The sequence below is a fragment of the Hyla sarda genome, chromosome 1, assembly GCF_029499605.1.
Source record: "Hyla sarda isolate aHylSar1 chromosome 1, aHylSar1.hap1, whole genome shotgun sequence".
In the NCBI taxonomy this organism is placed as follows: domain Eukaryota; kingdom Metazoa; phylum Chordata; class Amphibia; order Anura; family Hylidae; genus Hyla; species Hyla sarda.
In genome coordinates, this window is record NC_079189.1 from 487,866,101 (window position 1) to 487,891,167 (window position 25,067).

Below are 25,067 nucleotides of genomic sequence, written 5' to 3' on the forward strand. Positions count from 1 at the left end.
TTAGGCAAGTTTACAAAAAAAGGTTGAGAAGTAATAATGCTTCTAAAAGAGAAATGTTAATAGTTTTTTGTTTTTTTTTATCAATTTACTAAATGCAAAGTGAATAAACCGGAGATAAATCTATATTAAGTCAATAATTGGCCCCTTTTTTGCATAAATTCTTCTAGGAACACTTGCACCCAGTTTTTGAAGGAACTCGGCAGGGAGTTCATCCCAAACGTCTTGGAGAACTAACCATAGTTCATCTGTAGATGTAGGCTTGCTCAATTCCTTCTTTCTCTTCATGTAATCCTAGACAGACTCGATGATGTTGAGATCAGGGCTCGGTGGAGGCCATATCATCACTTCCAGGACTCTTTTTTCTTCTTAATGCTGAAGATTGTTCTTCATGACATTTGCACTATTTTGGTGGCTGTTGTCCTGCTTCAGCATTAATTTAAAGTCAATCAAAAACCTCCTTGATGGGAGATGTCTTACTTTACAGCATGTTTTCCACACTTTCCTAAATCTTTGGCACACTTGTCAGGGACTGACCGGCGGACAGGGAGAGTGAGCCCTAAACTGACCATAAAACATCTCTCCCTGCCTACTTGCCCATCCACCCTAACCGGTGGATCGTCAACTGGGTGCCGGTCCCACCCTGAACTAAAGTGCAGGGGCCTAACATAGAACTCTATAGTATAAAGTTCAGAGGACACAGATCAGAGAGATAGTACAGAGGATACTATATAAGCGGACATGAACAGAGAACTAAGTGGTCATGAACAGGGGACACTATAGATAAGCGGTCATGAACAAAACTCCAAAGATCTGAATAAAGAACTAATAAACATATAGAGTTCAAAACACCAGACAGGAAAATGGATAAGTCTAAACAGACTCCAGGAACAGACAGAAATATAGCAAAATCCCCCAGAACCTCCAGTAGACAAAAAGTCCCCATGGACCGGTAACAGGGATCTACAGCTAAACACGAATATTTGCAATCTCATATAAAAACTCCAGTAGACATGGAGTACCTATGGACAGGTAACAGGGATGCCTAAATACACAGCATAAACCTATAGAACACTATTCACACTGAAACAAGACAGGAATAGCAATCCAGTAGACAAGGAGTCCCCATGGAGCGGTAACAGGGATCTAACATAGGACAGGATACTGGCCCAGTAGGGAAACAGAAATATAAAACACAGAACTTCATATAAACGGATACAAGAGAAAACACAAAGTGAACACACACATAGCAAAAAAAAAAATACAAATCCTTAAACCGACTAAACAAACACAGCTGAAAATCTACTAAGAGCATGCCACATAAATTGGCTAAAACCAGAAAATACAAAGTGCATGCTAAGACAGAGATAGTAGATTAACCTCTTCAGGACATAGGGCGTATGGATACGCCCTGAATCCCGAGTCCTTAAGGACCGAGGGCGTATCCATACGCCCGTGGGAATTCCGGCCCCCACCGCTAGCCGGTTGGGGACCGGAGCCGGATGCCTGCTGAAATCGTTCAGCAGGCATCCCGGCATATCGCCCAGGGGGATCATTATGTCCCCCCATGTCGGCGATCGCCGCATATCGCTGGACAATTCAGTCCAGCGATCTGCGGCGATTCCGGGTCAATCGGGTCTCCAGTGACCCGGTGACCCGGAATTACTGGCTGTTCGGGGCCGTCTCTGACAGCCCCGAACAGCCAGAGCCTGCAGGGGTGAGGTGGCACTGGTGCCACCTCACGATCGCCCTGATTCGTCGGCCGGATTACCGGCCGACCAATCAGGGCGCCTGCTGCGGGTGTCACTCCCGCACCCGCTCCGCCCCTCTTCTGGAGGACGTGAGCGGGTGCAGGACGTGCACCCCGGGTGCTGGGGACCCCGATCCCCCGCGCCCCTGTTGGGATCGGGGCCCCAGGAGCAGCTGCGGCGGCGGGACTGACCTGCAGCGTCTGGATCGTTGGAGGTGAGTGACAGCCTCCTGCTGTTGCTTAGCAACAGCTCCCAGCATGCAAAAAGGGCATGCTGGGAGCTGTAGTTATGCAACAGCAGGAGGCAGACCACCACAACTCCCAGCATTCCCTTATGGGCATTCTGGGACGTATGGTTTTGCAACAGCTGGAGGCACATTCTTTCTATGGAAAAGTGTACCTTCAGCTGTTGTCTAACTACAACTCCCAGCTTGCTCAAACAGCTAAAGTGCATGCTGGGAGTTGTAGTGGTGCATCTGCTGGTTGCATAACTACAACTCCCAGCATGCCCGTTGGCTGTCGGTGACTGCTGAGAGTTGTAGTTTTGCAACAGCTGAAGGCACACTGGTTGTGAAACTCAGAGTTTTTTTTTACCTAACTCAGTGTTTCACGACCGGTGTGCCTCCAACTGTTGCAAACTACAACTCTCAGCAGTCACCGTACACCATGCACCGTACATGCTGGGAGTTGTAGTTTTGCAACAGCTGGAGGCACACTGGTTGTGAAACACTGAGTTAGGTCACAAACTCAGTGATACATAACCAGTGTGCCTACAGTTGTTGCAAAACTGCAACTCTCAGCAGTCACCGACAGCCAACGGGCATGCTGGGAGTTGTAGTTATGCAACAGCTGGATGTCCCCCCCCCAATGTGAACGTACAGGGTACACTCACATGGGCGGAGGATTACAGTAAGTATCTGGCTGCAAATTTGAGCTGCCGCAAACTTTCTGCTGCAGCTCAAATTGCCAGCGAGAAACTACTGTGAACCCCCGCCCGTGCGACTGTACCCTAAAAACACTACACTACACTACCACAAAAAATAAAATAAAAAGTAAAAAACACTACATATACACATACCCCTATACAGCCCCCCTCCCCAATAAAAATGAAAAACGTCTGGTACGCCACTGTTTCCAGAACGGAGCCTCCAGCTGTTGCAAAACAACTCCCAGTATTGTCGGACAGCCGTTGACTGTCCAGGCATGCTGGGAGTTTTGCAACAGCTGGAGGCACCCTGTTTGGGAATCACTGGCGTAGAATGTCCACCCCTATGCAATCCCTAATTTAGGCCTCAAATGCGCATGGCGCTCTCACTTTGGAGCCCTGTCGTATTTCAAGGCAACAGTTTAGGGTCACATATGGGGTATCGCCGTACTCGGGAGAAATTGTGTTACAAATTTTGGGGGGTATTTTCTGCTTTTACCCTTTTGAAAAATGTAAAATTTTTGGGAAAACAAGCATTTTAGGTAAAAAAAAAAATTTTTTTTTACATATGCAAAAGTCGTGAAACACCTGTGGGGTATAAAGGTTCACTTAACCCCTTGTTACGTTCCCCGAGGGGTCTAGTTTCCAAAATGGTATGCCATGTGTTTTTTTTTTTGCTGTTCTGGCACCATAGGGGCTTCCTAAATGCGTCATGCCCCCAGAGAAAAATTTGCGTTCAAAAAGCCAAATGTGACTCCTTCTCTTCCGAGACCTGTAGTGCGCCAGCAGAGCACTTTTCACCCCCATATGGGGGGTTTTCTGAATCGGGAGAAATTGGGCTTCAAATGTTTAGGGGTATTTTCTACTATTACCCTTTTTAAAAATAAAAATTTTTTGGGAAAACAAGCATTTTAGGTAAAAATTTTTTTTTTTTACATTTGCAAAAGTCGTGAAACACCTGTGGGGTATTAAGGTTCACTTTATCCCATGTTACATTCCACGAGGGGTCTAGTTTCCAAAATGGTATGCCATGTGTTTTTTTTTTGCTGTTCTGGCACCATAAGGGCTTCCTAAAGGTAACATGCCCCCCAAAAACCATTTCAGAAAAACGTACTCTCCAAAATCCCCTTGTCGCTCCTTCCCTTCTGAGCCCTCTACTGCGCCCGCCGAACACTTTACATAGACGTATGAGGTATGTGCTTACTCGAGAGAAATTGGGCTACAAATACAAGTAAAAATTTTGTCCTTTTACCCCTTGTAAAAATTCAAAAATTGGGTCTACAAGAACATGTGAGTATAAAAAATGAAGATTGTGAATTTTCTCCTTCACTTTGCTGCTATTCGTGTGAAACACCTAAAGGGTTAAAACGCTGACTGAATGTCATTTTGAATACTTTGGGGGGTGTAGTTTTTATAATGGGGTCATTTATGGGGTATTTCTAATATGAAGACCCTTCAAATCCACTTCAAACCTGAACTGGTCCCTGAAAAATACTGAGTTTGAAAATTTTGTGAAAAATCGGAAAATTGCTGCTGACCGTTGAAGCCCTCTGGTGTCTTCCAAAAGTAAAAACACGTCAATTTTATGATGCAAACATAAAGTAGACATATTGTATATGTGAACCAAAAAAAATGTATTCGTAATATCCATTTTCCTTACAAGCAGAGAGCTTCAAAGTTAGAAAAATGCTAAATTTTCAAATTTTTCATCAAATTTACGGATTTTTCACCAAGAAAGGATGCAAGTATCGACAAAAATTTACCACTATGTTAAAGTAGAATATGTCACGAAAAAACAATCTCGGAATCAGAATGATAACTAAAAGCATTCCAGAGTTATTAATGTTTAAAGTGACAGTGGTCAGATGTGCAAAAAACGCTCTGGTCCTTAAGGCCAAAATGGTCTCCGTCCTGAAGGGGTTAAAAGCTCAAATAAAGATCGTTTCACCAAGAGCTCCAAAGCAGCATTTCCAGCTTCTTAGCAAGTCAGGATATAACGAAGTATCACCAGCCCAGAAGCTAGACTGGACTGCCTTTAACCCCTTAAGGACTCAGGGTTTTTCAGTTTTTGCACTTTCGTTTTTTCCTCCTTACCTTTTAAAAATCATAATCCTTTCAATTTTCCACCTAAAAATCCATATTATGGCTTATTTTTTGCGTCACCAATTCTACTTTGCAGTGACATTAGTCATTTTACCCCAAAATGCACGGCGAAACGGAAAAAAAATAATTGTGCGAAAAAATCGAAGAAAAATATGCCATTTTGCAACTATTGGGGGCTTCCGTTTCTACGCAGTGCATATTTCGGTAAAAATTACACCTTATCATTATTCTGTAGGTCCATACGGTTAAAATGATACCCTACTTATATAGGTTTGATTTTGTCGCACTTTTGGAAAAAATCATAACTACATGCAGGAAAATTTATATGTTTAAAAATGTCATCTTCTGACCCCTATAACTTTTTTATTTTTCCACGTACAGAGCAATATGGGGACTCATTTTTTGCGCCGTGATCTGAAGTTTTTATCGATATGATTTTTGTTTTGATCGGACTTTTTGATAACTTTTTATTCATTTTTTAATGGTATAAAAAGTGACCAAAAATGCGCTTTTTTGACTTTGGATTTTTTTTTGCGCGTACGCCATTGACCGTGCGATTTAATTAATTATATATTTTTATAGTTCGGACATTTACGCACGCAGCGATACCACATATGTTTATTTTATTTTTTTACACTGTTTTATTTTTTTTATGGGAAAAGGGGGGTGATTCAAACTTTTATTAGGGAAGGGGTTCAATGACCTTTATTAACACTTTTTTTTAACTTTTTTTTTGCAGTGTTATAGGTCCCATAGGGACCTATAACACTGCACACACTGATCTTTTACACAGATCACAGGCGTGTATTAACACGCCTGTGATCAGTGTTATCGGCGCTTGACTGCTCCTGCCTGGATCTCAGGCACGGAGCAGTCATTCGCCGATCGGACACCGAGGAGGCAGGTAAGGGCCCTCCCGGTGTCCTGCAAGCTGTTCGAGATGCCACGATTTCACCGCGGCGGTCCCGAACAGCCTGACTGAGCAGCCGGGTCACTTTCACTTTCACTTTAGAAGTGGCGGTCAGCTTTGACCGCCGCTTCTAAAGGGTTAATACCGCACATCGCCGCGATCGGCGATGTGTGGTATTAGCCGCGGGTCCCGGCCGTTGATGAGCGCCGGGACCGACGCGATATGATGCGGGATCGCGGCGCGATCCCGCTTCATATCGCGGGAGCCGGCGCAGGACGTAAATATACGTCCTGTGTCGTTAAGGGGTTAAATAGACACACCCTAGGAGCTATTGGCTAGCAAGCAACAGGCTATTAATTATTCCCTGACCAGGGAACACACACAACCAAACCAATAGCCTTGTGTGAACACAGGCCAATACAGACATGACACTACTGTATGTATTTCTTTGCTTCATGTAAAGATGACTTTTCCAAACAGTACATCCTATAAAAGTCTGGATTTTGTCTGCTTTTATACAAAAATTAAGATGTATTTTAGATAAACAAAATAATGCATTGTGTACAAACTGTGTTTCATATTTTCCCTATGGAACTCCTTAGAACCAAGCATACATCTTATGCCTAGCACTAGCATATTTATGTGACAAAGATGGATGGCAAATCATGGCTAGAAGTAAGTCTAGAGAAGAAATATAGGTCTCAATCTCTGCATTGTCTTGTCCATTATAACCTAATTAGACTCTCTAAGTACGCCTCCTATCAGACTGGCTAAATGTCTTCTCTACAATTCTTACGGGGTTTGTATTAAAAGTGACATATGACTTTTAGAGAAGACAGAGGAGACATATATTAAGTAAGTGAATAATTTGTCCTATTATATGTGTACATAATTCTTTATACACCACAGGACAGTATATATATATATATATATATATATATATATATATATATATATATATATCTCAATATATATACACCCCAAAACTGTATTCACAATAGTAATTTTTTTAATAAGACATATCATTTTTGCATTGGTATAGTCTTCTCTAGAAAGGTGATCTGATCCAAATACAATATAATATGTCTAAACTAGCTTTGAAACCGACCAGTCAGCAGGAAAATATGCTGTAAATACCCTCTTGGCTAGAAAGAGCAAAATTCATTTTCCCCTCTATAGTCCTGTCTAGTGTTAAAGGGGTTCTCTGGTGCTTAGACATCTTATCCCCTATCCAAAGGATAGGGGATAAGATGCCTGATCGCGGGAGTCCTGCCACTGGGGAACCCCGGGATCTTGCACGCGGCACCCCGTTTGTAATCAGACCCCGGAGCCTGTTAACTCCGGGTCTGATTACCGGCGACCACAAAGCCGGCGGCGTGGGATGTCACGCCTCCGCCCCTCTGTGACGTCATGCTCCGCCCCTCAATGCAAGCCTACGGGAGGGGGCGTGATAGCTGCCTGCCCCCTCCCGTAGGCTTGCATTGAGGGGCAGAGTGTGACGTCACACGGGGGCGGAGGCGTGACGTCACACGCCGCCGGCCGTGTGGTCGCCGGTAATCAGACCCGGAGCGAACACGCTCCGGGGACTGATTACAAAAGGGGTGCCGCATGCAAGATCCTGGGGGTCCCCAGCGGCGGGTCTTCCGCGATCAGGCATCTTATCCCCTATCCTTTGGATAGGGGATAAGATGTCTAAGCACCGGAGTACCCCTTTAAAGGGGTACTTGACTGGATCTTTTTTTTATTAAATCAACTGGTGCCAGAAAGTATAACAGATTTGTAAATTACTTCTATTTATTGTCCATTTTAGGAACTGTCCAGATTAGGAGCAAATCCCTATAGCAAACCTATCCATCTCCTGTCCATATCCATCTCCAGACAGATGTCAGCAGAGAGCACTGTGGACAGACAGAAACCAAATTAAAAAATTAAAAAAGAACTTCCTGTGGAGCATATAATAGCTGAGAAGTACTGGAAGGATTAAGATTTTAAATAGTAGTAAATGTTTTCCAGGGGAGTACCCCTTTAATATGCACAAGAAGCTCAAAAGCTTCTCCATTATAGCACCCAGTTAAGTTGAACCTATGTCTTCTTTATCATCACCCCCAACTTGGACTTGCCATGCTGGGAAATACCTTCAGGGCGCTTGAGCCTCCTGTGCATGTTAACAAAAAGGCTTATATCTCAGTGCTGGCAAGGACTATGGAAATGAAAAAAGTATGCCTAGAATCCTAATCCCTAAGCCCTATCTAGCCAGAGGGTCGTTTGTTTTGAGAGGTCCGCTTTATGGAGACGGAATAAGCAAACAGTTTCTATTTTGGATCGGAATGGTTTATAAAACTTGTGTGTCAGGTTAGAGAACCTTCAGACAAACAAAAGCCTGAAATATATTATTAACACAAAACCTGTTACAACTAAACAACACTGTTCCATTTTTTTTTCTCCGGAGGATTTCCTAAATGTCATCCTACTCTTTTTACCTTCTGAGCTTGTGAAATTCTAAAAGATTATGAGATTTTCTGGATTAAGAGATGTTAGAGTGACGAAATGTCACTAGATAATATCTTGCATAGGTTTCTAAAGATATATTTCTTAGTTTGTCGTATCAACTTCTCACAAGTATTGTAACAAACGTAAAATGGAAGGATAATGCACTCACCGCTGGCTTTGTAGTACTGGCCAGAAGAAGGGCCATAGTGCGTTAAACATGTGGCAGACCTCCCCTGTTCCACCTTCAGCTCCCTTTGTACCTGTCTTGTTGGATTTCAAGTTGTTTTTCTACCACTAATAAAGAATGAAGCATACAACAAAGCAAGCGGTAAGTGCGTTATCCTTCCATTTCTTGTTTGTTACGGTATCCACATTATTTGCTTCAGTTTGATGAGAGCACCGCCATATAATTGAACTGTATAACGGACAGCTACATGTGTTGTATGCTTGATACATTTGGGAGGACATTCACTATCAGTAGCACTAGCAGTGTCAGGCTCCTGTTATTCTTTAACCCCTTAATGACCAAGCCCATTTTCACCTTAAGGACGAGGCCAATTTTATTTTTGCGTTTTCGTTTTTTCCTCCTCGCCTTCTAAAATCCATAACTCTTTTATATTTCCATCTAAAGACCCATATAAGGGCTTGTTCTTTGCATGACCAATTGTACTTTGTAATGAAACCTCTCATTTTACCATAAAATGTATGACAAACCCCCCAAAAAAAATTTTAGGGAGGAAATTTAAATGAAAACCAAAATTTTGCACATTTTGGAGGGGTTCGTTTTCACACTGTACAAATTTATGGTAAAAATGACATGTGTTCTTTATTCTGTGGGTCAATACGATTAAAATGATACCCATGGCTAGATACTTTTATATTTTTGTACCGCTTAAAAAAATTTTTAAATCTTTTTGTACAAAATCAGTAATCTAAAATTGCCCTATTTTGACCACCTATAACTTTTTCACTTTTCTGTATATAGGGCGGTATGAGGGCTAATTTTTTGCGCCGTCATCTGTACTTTTTTTTAGATACTACATTTGCATATGTAGTATATAAAACTTTAAGATCATTTTTTATTAATTTTTTTAATAAAATGTGACAAAAAAGCAGCATTTTTGGACATTTTTATTTTTTACGTTTACGCCATTCACCGCACGGGATCATTAACATTATATTTTGATAGTCTGGACATTTACGCATGCGGCGATACCAAATATGTTTATAAAAAAAATATTTTACGCTTTTTGGGGGTAAAATGGGAGAAACAAACTATTTTCATTTTTATTGGGGGAGGGGATTTTTCACTTTTTTTTTCACTTTTTACTTTTACATTTTTCAACTTTTTTCTTTACACTTTTTATGTCCCCATAGGGGACTATCTATAGCAATCCTTTGATTGCTAATACTGTGCAGTGCTATGTATAGGACACAGCACTGCTCAGTATTATCGATCGCAGACCAGAGCAGAAGACCCCGGGAGACAGCCGGAGCCAGGTGAGGGGACCTCCGGCCGCCATGCTGGATGACCGGATCGCCGCGGCAGCGCTGCGGGCGATCTGATCATCCAATCCAAGTACCGCAATGCCGCAGATGCCGTGATCTGTATTGATCACGGCATCTGAGGGGTTAATGGTGGACATCCGCGCGATTGCGGATGTTGGCCATTACGGGTGGGTCCCCGGCTGCTGCTAGCAGCCGGAACCTGCCATGTATGACGCGAGCACCGTTCCAATGCTCGCGGTCATACACAGGATGTAAATGTACGTCCTGGTGCGCGAAGTCCCGCCAAGCCAGGACGTACATTTACGTCCGTGGTCGTGAAGGGGTTAAACAGATGTTATCACGTATTATCACGTTATCAAGTATTATTGCATATTTTTTTTAGAAGTTGTCTTTAATGGCTTTTCTGCCTCAATATATACAATGGGAATCCACAAACATACAGTAGTTGATGCAATCCATATCTTGGTAGCACTGCTCATGCTCATTCTTGAAGTTGATGGATAATCTTCCATTTGTTATAGAAATTCTGGTAGAAATATTGTAAGGCTGACTGATCTTATTAGTCTGTGTTCATATCTTTTCTTGCTGTATTTCATTAGGCTTCCTATTGCGTCCATTGGTTCTTTTATTATTACATCCTTCTCATATAACTTTTATAATGATTTTTTTCATTAGATATTCCCATACTGGCCTCATACACAATACATCACAAATTGTATTTTCAGCATTTGTATTTCATTATTTATCTGGAAAATGCTAACTATTTTGCAACTGCTTTTATGCCCTCTGTATAAGGTGACAAAAAAGTTGACCCTATGTAACTGTAGCCATTATATTCTACTACAATGTCAATGACATAGAAAAAAACTCTCAGAAATTCCGCTGCATAAAGAAAATATTGGGGTGAATGGGTTTTCACCCATTCACACTGCAGAAATTCCATACTCCAAACATACCAAAAGAAATACACATGTTCATTTGTTTGGTGGAATTCCACTTGGACTGCATTGCCATCAATAGTGACATTTCATGTGGTCCTAGTACTAATGGATTTTGGGGGTGCCTGTTGTAAATAGATTCTTTGTCCAAATTATCACTGGGTGGGGTTTACGCAGTGTAAACGTACCCTTAGGATATGTTCACATGTACATCTTGCTTTGGATTTTTTGCGGAGGATTTTATACTGCAGATTTTGATATAGGGCCCAATCACAACAAGATTTTTGAGTAAAGAAATTCCGCTCAGAAATTCAAGTGCAGCAGCTTCCTATTGTCACATTGCAGAATGGTTGCGTAAAAAACATAATGACAATGCATGGACAAACCTTCCTAGCTCTCCTGAATTCTGTGCATGGACTGTTCGGCCAGAATTTCTCAGAATGAAAATTTTTATCAATTCTCTTTCAGACAATTTTTTTCTTATCCTTCTACCCCAGAGTCCCCAAACATATATATATATATATATATATATATATATATATATATATATATATATACATATATATATATATATATATATATATATATATATATAAGATTATTTATCTATGAATAATCTTTTTTATGCAGTATAGGTGTAGATATTCGCTTATTATCTATTTATGACTAAGAATCAGACCTTGAAATTGCAGTCATTATATCAGGAAAATATAGCTTATTATTTAATATTAGTATGTGCTTAAATTCACTGCATACCATACAGAGGCAATTTTGCAAGTAATGCGTAATTTTTCCTGTGCCTAATGTATATGTCACCTTGACTGGTAGGAGATAAACTTGCCATTTCTGAGCTGAGAGATAAAAGCACAAAGTTAGTATGCAAATATCTCCTGTAGGCATTCTCAAACTGACAGCCTCCTGTATTTAACTAGATGCGCAGTTAACAAAATGAAGGAAAGATTAGTGGTTTCAATCTTCGTCCCAGTTAAAGTCATCCTTGACTTCTAATCTCCTTGGAAAACGATGAACCAATCACTAGCAAAATGGACTTTCCCGGAATATACAGTATCTATGAAATCTTTAAAATAGAAGTATCTCTACAGTGGGGAAGACAACTAGAAAATAAAATCCATTGTAATTGAATTTGTCTATGGCATTTGAACATGGGACAAAAATCTCAATCAGCGATGGCTTTCAGCCTGATCACATAGTGCATTACCCAAAGTGCGGAGATGTAATCCTGCTTCATTCCATATAAATGGATTCATAGTTTTAAATTCCCAAGCTATCAATGTTACTGTACAAGAATATACAGAATGTGCAGTGTCAGTTTACATATGTGCGAAGGCCTTGTGTGACAGTACACATGACCAATGTCCAAGGGCAAATACTTTTGTCCAATGATAAACATAAAATAAATGCATAATTGATGGAAAATATCAAATACAATATCCTACATGAGGGAGCACACCCCTTACATTTTTTAAAATGTTTTATTATATCTTTTCGACAACACTGAAGTAATTACACTTTAGTAATGAGTGCACAGTCTGTATAACAGTGTCTTAAGTTGTGTTCCCTCAATATAAGCCATTAATGTCTAAACCTTGGCAACAAAAGTGAGTACACCCGTAAGTGGGCCCAATTAGCCTATTTACCTCCCTGATGTCATGTGACTTCATGTTAGTGTTTCAAGGTCTCAGATGTGAATGGGGAGCAGGTGTTTTATATTTGGTGTTATTGTTTTCACACTCTCTAATATTGGGGACAGGAAAGTCAACATGGCCCCTTATGGCTAGAAACTCTCTGAGGATGTAAAAAGAAGAATTGTTTCTCTACATGAAGATGGCCTAGGTTATAAGAAGATTGCCAAGACCCTGGAACTGCAGCTGCAGCACAGTCCCACAATTCCATACAGCAGTTTTCAGGACTGCTTCCACTCTGAGCAGGCTTACCAAGGTCAACCAAAGAAGTTAAATGCACATGCTCAGCGTTATATCCAGAGGTTCTCTTTTGGAAACATACATATGAATGTTGTCAGCATTGCTGCAGAGGTTGAAGGTGTGGGGGTTAGATATCAGCTTATCAGTGCTCAGATCATATGCCATACACTGCATTTAATTGGTCTGCATGGTTGTCATCCAAGATGGAAGCCTCTTCTGAAGATGAAGCACAAGAAAGTGTGCAAACAGTTTGCTGAAAACAATTGAAACCATGTCCTGTTTTCCGATGAGACCAAAATAAATTTGGTTCAGATGGTGTCAAAGGTGTATGGTGACAGCCAGGAGAGGGCCAAAGACAAAAAAGTGTGTTTTGCCTACAGTCAAACATGGTGGTGATAGCATCATGGTCTGGGCCTGCGTGAGTGCTGCTGGCACTGGGACTGGGGAGCTACAGTTCATTGAGGGAACCATGAATGCTAACATGTACTGTGACATAGTGAAACAGATCATGATCTCCTTCCTTCAGAGACTGGTCTGCAGGGCAGTATTTCAACATGATAACAACCCCAAATGCACCTCCAAGTTGACCACTGCCTTACTGAGGGTAAAGGTGATGGACTAGCCAAGCATGTCTCCAGACCTAAACCCTATTGAACATCTATGGGGCATCCTTAAAAAGAAGGCGGAGGAGTACAAGGTCTCTAACATCCACCAGCTCTGTGATGTTGTCATGGAGGAGTGGAATAAAACTCCAGTGGATAACCTGTGAAGATATGGTGAACTCTATGACCAAGAGGCTTAAAGCAGTGCTGGAAAATGGTCTCCACACAAAATATTGACACTTTGGGGGTGGGATTTACCAAAACCGCTGCAGAGAAGTTGCCCAGTTGCCCAGTTATTCTGAGGAGACAACATTAGACACTTATACACTACTTTACATTGTAGCAGATGGTCATTTCTTCAGTGTTGTCACATGAAACAAAATATTTTCAAAAATGTGAGAAGTGTACTCATTTATGGAACATACTGTATAAATAAGATGCATATACAGATGAATATATGGATGAAAAGATGTATGGATAGATTAAGAGATGGATGGATGGATAGATAGATAGATAGATATGCATGGTTTTTGAGACAAAAAATATTTCCTCCCAAAAGCCATATTGTTTTCACTTGAGAGCCACCTCCCCTTGATTGTAATAAGACATGTGTGTTTTATTGAAGTGACTTGGCATTTCTTTGGGGACGTTCTGCCTGTAAGCAGCTCTTATCTCCTGTTGAGAGAGTTCAAAAACACTTGTATATTTAAAGGGAACCAGTCACTAAGTTTTACCCTGAGCGGCAATATGTTAATATTATGTGTCCATGCCTGGATGTTGCTGGCACCTCTGTTAATGTGGAGAAAACAACTTTTATAACTGTCACACGCAGTATGTAAATGAGACTTAAGTAGTCACCAGGTATGTGGCTTGCTGAAGAAGTCACGGCTCCCCAGGTTGTAATCATGACCATTCAGGCTCTAATCACACCTATACAGAAATGATTGACAGCCTAGTTGTAAGCAATGACATTAGACCCTGACTGTGCTTTTCAATCATACCTAGATAGGCATTATTTGAGCCTGAATAGGTGTGATTACAGCTCCGGGAGCCATGACTACTTCATCAGCCACACACCCAACTGACTACTTTACATACAGCGACAAGCAACAAAGAGGAGTAGCCAGCACATATGAAATTAAGCGTGAGGAGACGCACAGAGAAGCACACGGGACTGACTCAGGGCTGGTTCACATCATGTTTTCTCCCATACGGGAGCGCATACAGCAGGGGGGGAGCTAAAACCTCGCGCTCCCGTATGCCTTTCTATGCGCTCCCATATGTAATTAATTTCAATGAGCCGGCCGGAGTGAAACGTTCGGTCCGATCGGCTCATTTTCGCACCATATGCGCTTTTACAACCGGACCTAAAACCATGGTTGACCACAGTTTTTGGTCCTGGGAAAAAGCGCATACAGCGCAAAAATGAGCCGACAGGACCGAACATTTCACTCTGGCCAGCTCATTGAAATTAAATACATACGGGAGCGCATAGAAAGGCATACGAGAGCGCAAGGTTTTAGCTCCCCCCTGCCGTGTGTGCTCCTGTATGGTAGAGAACTTGATGTGAACCCAGCTTTACATGGAAGCCTGCAGCGGAGGTGCTCAGCCTAGCGAAAGCACAGGAATCCAGCAAAGCAAACATACACAGACAGGCGGCACTCACCAAGGAGGTGCGTTTATTCAAGTCTCATGGACATGGTACAGGTGACAGGCGGGGGAGCTGCGGTGGAGGATGGGCTAGCCGAAACAAGTTGTTCCATGCGGCTCGCGCATTTCCTCTAGTAGGAACGTTTCGGCTAGAGGAAGTGCGCGAGCCACACAAAACAACTTGTTCCAGCTAGCCCTGTCCTCCACCACAGCTGCCCCGCCTGTCTCCTGTACCATGTCCCTGAGACTTGAATAAACGTGCCTGCTTGGTGAGTGCCGCCTGTCTGTGTATCTTTGCTTTGTTGGATTACTTTACATACAGTGTGTAACATTTATAAAAGTTGGTTTCTACACATTTATAGATGTACTCTATTATGTGTTACCACTAATTATATAGAGTAAAACTGGTGATAGGTTTCATTTAAACACCTAAGGATTAGTGCCATAATGTAAGGCGCTGCAGCAAGTAACTTTGCGCACAACATTGTACATTTATGGCATGGCTATAAAGTGAGCACAGGAGCTGCACTTGCTTCACAATGTGTGCGTTCTTGCTGCTAACAGTAGCCAGTGACTCACCACTAATGGCAGACAACATATTCATGCTGATGTCTGCCATAAAAACCTATAGATGTAGTAATCAATACCAATCACGACATCTAAAGGCAAAATGGAGGTGCTGGTAGGTTCCGGTGGGCTCATTGGACCCTCGCAGTGCATTCACAGGGGTCCGATGAGTGCAGGATGGCAGATCTTACAGATCACATAGTTCTGAACATTACATACCAATCTTATGATTGCTGTCCCTGTGTGGACCTAAAAAGTGTAAAAATGTTATGAAAAAAATATGAATCACCCCCTTTTTCCCTTAAAAGAAAAGCAAAAATGTAAAAAAAAAAAAAAATCTACATATTTAGAATTGTCGCGTGCAGAAATGTCAAAACAATAATATTGTTTTTGATCCCGCCCAGTGAACGGTGTTAGCATAAAAAAATGCCAAATGTAGAATTGCAGATTTTTGGGAGAAGAAAATTAATAAAAAGTGATAGAAAAAGTCCCATCAAAGCAAAAATGGTACTGACTGAATCTATATGGTAAAATTATTGGTGCCATTACAAAGTACAATTGGTCCGACAAATAACAAGCCCTCATGTGGTTCTGTAGATGGAAAAATAAAAGAGTTACTGTATGTCTCTTAGAGGTGAGAAGGAAACACTGAAAAAGCTCTGTCCAAAATGTGTCCCTGAGGGCTGTGTCCTTAAGGGGTTAAAGGGTTTTTGTGCATGTTGACAGTTTTTGGCTAGTAAAAAACATTTTGTAAACATGGTTTTTAAATGTGAGAACATGTATGAATTTAGCTGTATGGTTTTGGCAACCACTTTTCAGATTGCAAGTTCCCTCAAACCCCATTTGATTATGGGAATCCCACTCCAAAATATCTTGTTATTGAGGTAAGTGTTGCACTTACTCATTGCCTCTGCACTGGTGCTTCTTTAGAGCTGTCATGGTTTGATACAGCTTTCGGCTTTAGCTAACAGTGGGGAGCCTAGAACTGAGAATCCACTTCAAATCTAATGCTGTGTCAGGGCTATACACAGCATATAAAGGAGGGCTACCCCTAACAGACACCCTTTTACCACTGATGCTTGCTTCATGCCGCCCTTTCTTCCGTTCTCATTTAACTCAGCTAGTGTTGCTACAATTATAAGACCTGTTGCAGTCAATTCAGATTAGAAACTACACACTCAATGAAATGAATGTCTGTCTCATATAAATGGCAAACAAAGGATTATCAAAGTACATAGTCTTTCAATGCATAATCCAACCATCTGTCGACCAGTTGTGTCGCAAAATTATGATTTAGGGTATGGCTTTGAGACAGAAAAAAGCCTTAGCTGTATTGCAGCTACATTTATCTGCTGCTGACATCCTCTTCCATTACGTCTCTTTTAAACCTCAAGGAATGTGACACATGCCACTGGCAAAGCAAACATTCTTTCCCTGAATGTAAGAAAGACTATTTCCATTTATTCATTTTAATCACGCCTTGCTAATGTTAAAGGGAGTTATTCAGGAAGCTAAAATGATTCACCATTGATTTTAATACTCTTCCTGATGAATCAACACAGTGCCACGTGACAGGGCTGCCTCCCCCTCGGGTTGGTGATCACATGACCGCGTGGGGCTTAACCAGGATAAAATTACCATCCCTATGCAGTCACCTAATTGTGGATGTCCTGACACCAACGGAAGAGGGAGGCAATGTGCTGGCAACAAAGTAGTTGGGAGGGTATCGATACAAGAGGTGTGGGGCAAAGGGGGGCATGCAAGGCTTTGTACGAAAAAGGGTCCTTTTAGTAAGCCAATTGATATTAAGCCAATCGGCATGATCATCCACCCAGCCCTTCCTTGTTTGTTGGCTTATCATTGGAACATTTTCATTAGACAGTGAACGGGGACGGACGTTCATAGGAATGTTCAATTGCCCGATCACCAACCGTTGTATAAGGGCCCTCAGTCCTGACTCCATAGCGGTTTTAAAGTAACAGCACGGCCACAAAAAAGAAGGATTGGAAGTAGTTAAGTTAATAACTTTCTTACACAGGATGCTCACTGAATGATTTTAAATCACATTTGAATGAAATTCAGAGTTCTTTCTTATGCCGCCGGATAACCCCCTTAAGAGGAAATCTATTATTTATTTGAGCACTTACAAAATTACTTTTCCAAACCACTGGCATACGGTCCACAAATACAACAGCTTCTTGCTTCATATTATCATACATTATTTCAAGAGCTGACTCATTCTCTAGAAGAAAAAAAATGTCTCTAGAAAAAGCTCTGGTGATTTGTTTTCAGGCTCAGAATCATTCGTTTGAGCACGTTTGCCCGAGCTTATCATCACATACATTGGTATTCCAGCCCAATAGCCAGGCTGCCCATAATAAGGCAGATATGATATGTAATTACATTTTATATCAAATATTCATCAACCTGTCTATACATTAAGATATACTGTGGCTGAACAGCATTAAAGAGAAACACAGAGGAATCACTTTCATACATTTCCAATAATGACCTGGTATATCTATGTGATCATGTAAAAGTTTCCCAGGAATGTAATGTTTACTGAAGAAGTATTCTATAGTCTTATGTGAAGAAAGCTGCCTTAATAAGAAATATCTTGCATTTACTATACAAGCTGGGTACATCGTCTGTGATGGCTGAATGGATTCTGAAATACATCAATAAAAAATGTCTTAAAGGCACTTGGGGGAAGGGATGTGTGATATATACATAGACATGAATATATTTAGACACAAACACACCCTGGACATTATTTACATCTACACACATTCTGCAAATAAGACAAGCTCAACTTCTAAAGATGCCTAAATCTTGTGCATAGCTATATAGCAAGAACCCATTAATAGTGCCTAAATCCTCAGAGAGACAGGAATCAGATGCGTAACTAAGAAAGGCTCAATGAAATCTGCATGCCTTCTATATCCATCTCACGCTGCTACAAGCACAGCGTATATGTGGAAATCTCTTCAGCCCAGTCTACAACAGGCAGAATGCTGTAGTTGCTACATACAGCCGTGTTCTCGTTTCAGTCCAGTATAAAGCATAAGAAAGCATGTTCCTAGTAATAAACATCAAGAACAGTTTAGCAGTATACACACTCTCAGGATAGATTCTCCCATTCATAAAGCAAACAAGTGATTCCCAGCACACCCCTTCCCAATGCTCTGCAGGACAGTTCTGCACTGCTTGGGTTTCATAGATAACTTAAGAGTTTGGGATGTCTTTGTACAACATTTGTCCTGTTTTCTTTTACCCTCCTTGTCTTTGGAGACCTTACCTCTTTAAGTTCCTTAGCTACATCCTTCAAGTCTCCCAGGACTAATTCCAAATCATCCACAATAATCTTGATCTGTTCTTTCACCTTGGCTTTGGAGGCTTGCCCCTCTGTCGGTGAGGATGTCCCCTTAGACTTTGCTGACATGCTGCAGTCCAGCTCAAGGGAGCTTCAGAAGAGGGTGACTGGCTCCAGCCCTCTCTGAGTAGCTGTTCCCCCGCATTTTCTTGCTCAGATCTCCCTCATTCTCCTCTTTTTCCTCTCCCTGTATACACGCTGCCATGAACTCCACAGAACTGCTCGGTGAATGGGCTGCAGACTAGTGGCGATTGTCAAGCAGCACCTGCGTCACCGCGTTTTGCTAAATCAAGAGAGAAAAAAGTGCGAGATCCCAAAGTTCACGTATGACCTAAAACTCCTTTACCGTGGGGCCACCTAAAGCTCCATTTACTTTTTAATTGGTGACAGTCACATTCTTCTCTTGTGTTCTGCGCTCCTCTATATACAGCACGCCTACTGCCTGCTACTTGCTGCTTGCTACACACAGTCTATCTGTTCTCTTCTACTCTCCTGCATTACCGTATTTCTCCCTGTAATGCAGCACTAGCATTGCTATGCATTACCAAAGGGACCAGTGATAACAGGCATATTTTACCCTGTCACAAACATAAAGCACGGATTATAATTTATATTCAATGCACTAAAACATAGAAATCACATGACAGAAAAAGAAGTATAAGTTGACGTGCTTTATACCATGTCAATATAGTCCATACATCATATGTCATTCTACAAATTGTTGTCTCCAGTCTGTTCTACCAGTAACTGATGCCCGGTGATAATTCATTAGCTAAGGTAGGAGAATATACAATGCTTTTATCCTGGAAAAAAAGAAGGAGTAGGAGGTGAAGATGTCACTTATAAGAATCCCCTGTGAAGATGGAGAGTGAAGGGTCAGAAAAATAGGAAAGATTCTTCGCTTTGATTCCTCAGAAAACAAAAACGATGAATAAATGAAATTGAAGAGTTGCAGAGTCTTATTTTATAACCATTGCTCAAAGGGCTTTCTGAATTTATGACTCCTCATTTATCAGGTTCAAATTAAATCAATACTGAAACACAGCTCCAGTCCTGCTTTATAGAGGGAGAGGTGAAAACACTCAGAAGGAAGAGATACAGAATGTCTTGGAACAGCAACAATGAGGATCTGCAGCCTAAATGGAGTTTATTCTTCTTCGGTGACATCTCAGCTTTTATTTCAGTCTTTGCAGGAGAACAGATAAATAAGCACAGTGACAGCTTCAGATCCTTAAGACAACCATACACATGAGATGCTGGCTCAACACCCCTTCAATTTACAGCTGAGCCTTACAACTCCTACAGCACTGTGCACTCTCAGCTTCAATGAGAATGCATGATTATTCTGTAGGTGTAGAGGGGGACACTGTTAAGACTAGAAGGCAAAGGAAAACATAGCGGACAGCTCAGCTGACTCCAACCACCTGCGCTCGGACTGGCCGGCAGCACTCCCGGACCAAGCAGCAGGGATACAGCAGGAAACGGTATGTGGAGTAAAATCAGGAGCTCTTTATTGTCGGATCAGATGGATACACACAGGAGTAATCTCCAACGCGTTTCGGATCAAGATGGATCCTTAATCATGGCATAGCAAATATACACCCATAGAAGTTTATATAGTAAACGTGTCCGTGACATCACAAAGTTAAAAGCAACATACAAAAATGAAGCCAGCAAATAAGACCTGGAGACTGGATTCTACATCAAAGATGCTATACACTGAATTGTAAAGTATTTAGTTAGTAAAAAAACAATAGGAATAGGTAGTGTATCAAAATTCACAAAAATCTGGTTTTGCATGAAAACAAAGAATTACATAGTGGAGAACACGGGGAAAACTGGACTGTAAATTAAAAACACTAGTGAAAGCCATATATTTATCAAAGACAGCATAACTATATTAATATGTAAATACCTAAACCTAAAATACCTATTCCTATTGTTTGTTACTGACTACATACTTTAAAATTCAGTGTATAGCATCCAGGTCTTATTTGCTGGCTTCATTTTCCATGTTTTGTATGTTGGTTTAAACTTTGCGATGTCACGGACACGTGACCAATTGTAATTACTATATAATCTTCTATGTGTGTATATTTGCTATGCTATGATTAAGGATTGGCACAATGGCGATTGCTCCTGTGTGTATCCATTTGATCTGACAATGAAGAGCTCCTGATTTTACTCCACATACCGCGCTGGACATTGTTTCCTGTTGTATCCCTACTGTTAAGGCTATGTTTACACGGCTGAGGATTTCCACCGGAAATTACGCCGAAATTTACTGCCTATTGATTTCAATGGGATTACACAGACCCAGTCAGACAGTGGAATTTCTGTGACAGGCACTATGCTGCGAAAATTGCGCTTTCAGCATTTCACAAAAATATAAGACCAGTCCGCGGCAGAATCCTGTTGATAATTGCCCCAATTCCACCGCATTTCTAGCAACATTTTTGAAATACCGCCATGTGAACTTACCCAATATTCTGATCCTTTTTTTCCGTAACAACTACCGTATTTTTCGCCGTATAAGACGCACTTTTTCTTCCCCAAAACTGGGGGGGGGGGAAAGTTGGTGCGTCTTATACGGCGAATACACCCCTATCGCGGCGGTCCCTGCGGCCATCAACGGCCTGGACCCGCGGCTAATACAGGACATCACTGATCGCGGTGATGCCCTGTATTAACCCTTCAGACGCGGCGATCAAAGCTGACCGCCGCGTCTGAAGGGAAAGTGACACTAACCCGGCTGTTCAGTCGGGCTGTTCGGGACCGCCGCGATTTCACCGCAGCGGTCCCGAACAGCCCGACTGAAGAGCCGGGTTACTGCTTACAGGACACTGGGAGGGACCTTACCTGCCTCCTCAGTGTCTTCTCCGTTCAGGGATCCCCTGTATGGCCGGCTCTCTCCTTCCTCGTCATCACGTCGTTGCGTACGTGCGTCAGCGTGCGTAACAACGGCGACGGAGAGCGAGGATACCCGGCCGGCAGCAGAGATGTTCAGCAGCAGGCCGGCAGCAGAGCGACGGGGGACACGGCGACAGCGATGGAGCGACATCCAGGGCAGCGGTGACGGGTCCGGAGCGGCGGGGACACGTGAGTATTACCTCCTATGCAGTGGTCTTCAATCTGCGGACCTCCAGATGTTGCAAAACTACAACTCCCAGCATGCCCGCACAGCCGTTAGCTGTCCGGGCATGCTGGGAGTTGTAGTTTTGCAACATCTGGAGGTCCACAGGTTGAAGACCACTATTGGGTTCAAAATCTTAAATTTTTTAGATTTTGCACCTAAAAATAGGGTGCATCTTATACGCCGGTGCGTCCTATAGGGAGAAAAATACGGTATGTCAAGTGATGGTCGGGAGCTCCCACAGGTATTGCTTTGCTGGTTAGTACCTCCAAAAACTGTTTTAATATTGATTGCCAGCTTCACTCTTTAGGCCAGGTTCCGCACACATATTCCACTGCAGCAGAGTCCCATTTCAATGGTATTCTGCTGTACTGTTCATAAGGCAGAACTTCCATACCAGATGTTTCTGCTGCGGAAATTCTGATTCTGGTGTCCGTAGAAAGAATATAAAAGTCTATTCTTTCTGCGGAGTTCTCTAGGCAATCTACAAGACAGCACATCTAAAAGTGGTCCTAGCGCCCGCCAGATTTTTTCAAATGTGCAGAATGTATTTCCAGTGTAGTGCCATATTTTGTGTTTTGCCATGGAATGTGTTACATGACTAAGCACTTTCCAGTGCTGGACTAAGACAGTTCCATTGGCTGACACACGCACACTCTGTTCGGCTACCACAGCAAGAGGATGTCTCCTGCTGTGATAGCTGAAGCGCTTCGGCTGTAATATAATTGATTCCCCGCTATGGGGACCATGCGCCCGCAGGGGGATCTGTATGCTGCCAGCCGCTGCACTCAGCTTATGACACCCGGGGAAAGTGTCGCATATCAGCTGCTGTGTGATCCCCATAGAGGGGACTGTATGAGATGTCAGCCGCTGTGCTCAGCTTATGACACCTAGCCGAACTCACATTGAAGGGAACAGTGTTTGAGACAGCATACTTGTGGTCACGTGACACGTGCACACACCCCCCCCCAGCCCCCCCAGGAACCAATGGCAGGGGGCGGGTGTGCGTGTGTCAGTCAATGGAGTTGTCTTAGTCCAGCACTGGAAAGTGCTGAGTCATGTAACACATTCCATGGCAAAACACAAAATATGGCACTACACTGATATTCCCTTGTAAACATAGCCTAAGACAACGATAATACAAACAAAGGACCTCTGGAGAAAAGGGATGGATTACCAGGGGTGCTGGAAGCCTGGTAAGAGTATTGCACATTTATTACCTACAATTCAACGCATTTCAAGGTAATACCGCTTCATCAGGCATATATAAGACAACAGTAAGGATAGATTAGGCTATGTTGATTTGGTGCAGATTTGTTTTCCAATCAATTTTATTAAGGAAGTCAAAATCTGCATAAAATCTGCAGCATCGGAACATTTCATTAAAAAAGATCTGAAATTGTGGTACACAAAATGTATCTTAAAGGAGTAGTCCTGGATACTTTTTTCTACAGCCTGGGAAGGTGGATAGCATTACTTCAGTAAATCCCTTCCACCGTGCTATTCACCCACACACTGCAGCATAACCACGCCCCCCTGGAGACCATGTGACTTATGACATATTGTCTCCGGCGGCACGAACTGCTGGGAAAGTTCATATAAAACAGTGATATAAAAAGCACTACTGTACTTTCGGGTGGGTTCACGCACATGAAAATGGGTAATAGAAGCATATTATACCGTATTATGACTTCATCATGGGCTTAAAAGTTGAAGAAATAGAATCCTAGAATACCCCTTTAATGTACTGCATGTGATATACTGTACAGATGTAGCCATGAACATCATAACTGCAGTCATGCAACATCTTGATGCAGCTCTCACATCCACCGATGCCTGTTGACACAATCCAAAAGTTTGTGTGAATAGTAATGCATACACTATATTGTGTGCTTCACTGCATTCATTAGGGTGGGCACTCTTGTATCTGACCAAGCAAATATATACCCCATCTGCAAGTGCAACATACATTTTCCTCGGCCAGCAAATATTGAGTGAGCAGTGATGCATATAGTACTACATGCACAACTGCTCAGTGTGCAGCAAGAGGGAGTCTGGTCTGTTTAAGTATTCCCTTCTCTTGATGTACATGTGGTAATATACTACACTCATAGCGTAGCATGCAATGGGAAAAGAGTAACATGCTGCATCATGTTGGTGGCGGCTACGTCTATACTCACTGTTATATTCTTCATGGAATTCCTCAGGGACGTTCTACTGCAGCAGAGTTCCATTGATTTCAATGGGATGCTGCTGTGCTGTGCTCTTGGCGGAATTTCCATGCCAGATGTTTCCGCTGTGGATATTCCAATTCCAGCGCTTGCAGAAAGATAAGACGTCTATTCTTTCTGAGGATTCCACAAGGAAATGCATTGCCATCTATGAGACGGTGCATTTCTAAGCAGTCCTAGTGCCCGCCAAATTAGTCCAATGTCCAGAATGTTTGCACATGTTTTCCGTCCAGACATTCTACACATTTTCCGCCACGGGAACCCAGCCTTAAAACTGACCATAGCTGCCCAAAATACCACGTTTAAACATACTCATGAGGTTTGTTCTCATGTAGAGCAGTGTTTTCCAAACAGTGTGCCTCCAGCTGTAGAAAAACTACAACTCCCAGCATGCCCAGACAGCCAAAGGCTGAAGTAAGAGAAATGTTTTGCAAAACTGTAACTTTTTTTTACATAAAAATCGCGATAAAAAAAAAATGTACAAAAATGACTCATGTCAATATAATATTAGGCCAACATCTTAAACTGCATGGTAAAATGCCAGCATTTTTAAACGTGATGTGCTTTTTATTGTGTTTTATGAGCATTTTTTTTATTTTGTGTCCTCATGAATGTGCTGTCAGGATCTGTGTGTAGGGCAATGATTCTTCCCAGCCTCCACAGGTGTAAAAGTCCACACTTGGTTTATTTTAGTTCACACAAATCAGTTCAGCAGTGATCTGCAGTCACCTCCCAGCGCACAACATTGGCAATAAACAACATAAAAGACCTTCTCAGGTCTGAGCTCTAACTAAACATATAAAGCTTTCTTTACTTTCCCACACCAGCTCCATGTGGCTTTCTTGAGTCTCTGACCCTTTCACTGCTGGAAATAGTACAGCAATAAGTTTTATGCCGACTTAGCGGTATGAGGTTTTGATCAGCAGTTTGTTTGCGTACTAGATCT

At 42.1% G+C, this 25,067-nt stretch overlaps 1 protein-coding gene across 2 annotated transcripts in view; it reads right to left on the minus strand.

The window, feature by feature from the left end:
- The window catches only part of PRR16 (proline rich 16), a 391,197-nt gene extending 371,994 nt beyond the window's left edge, over positions 1–19,203 (minus strand). For both annotated transcript variants that reach the window (XM_056537358.1, XM_056537359.1), the window contains exon 1: positions 18,683–19,203. In XM_056537358.1, the coding sequence (XP_056393333.1) occupies positions 18,683–18,826 (144 nt within the window). In that variant the 5' untranslated portion in view covers positions 18,827–19,203. The remainder of the gene's footprint in view (positions 1–18,682) is intronic.
- Positions 19,204–25,067: the final 5,864 nt, after the last annotated feature.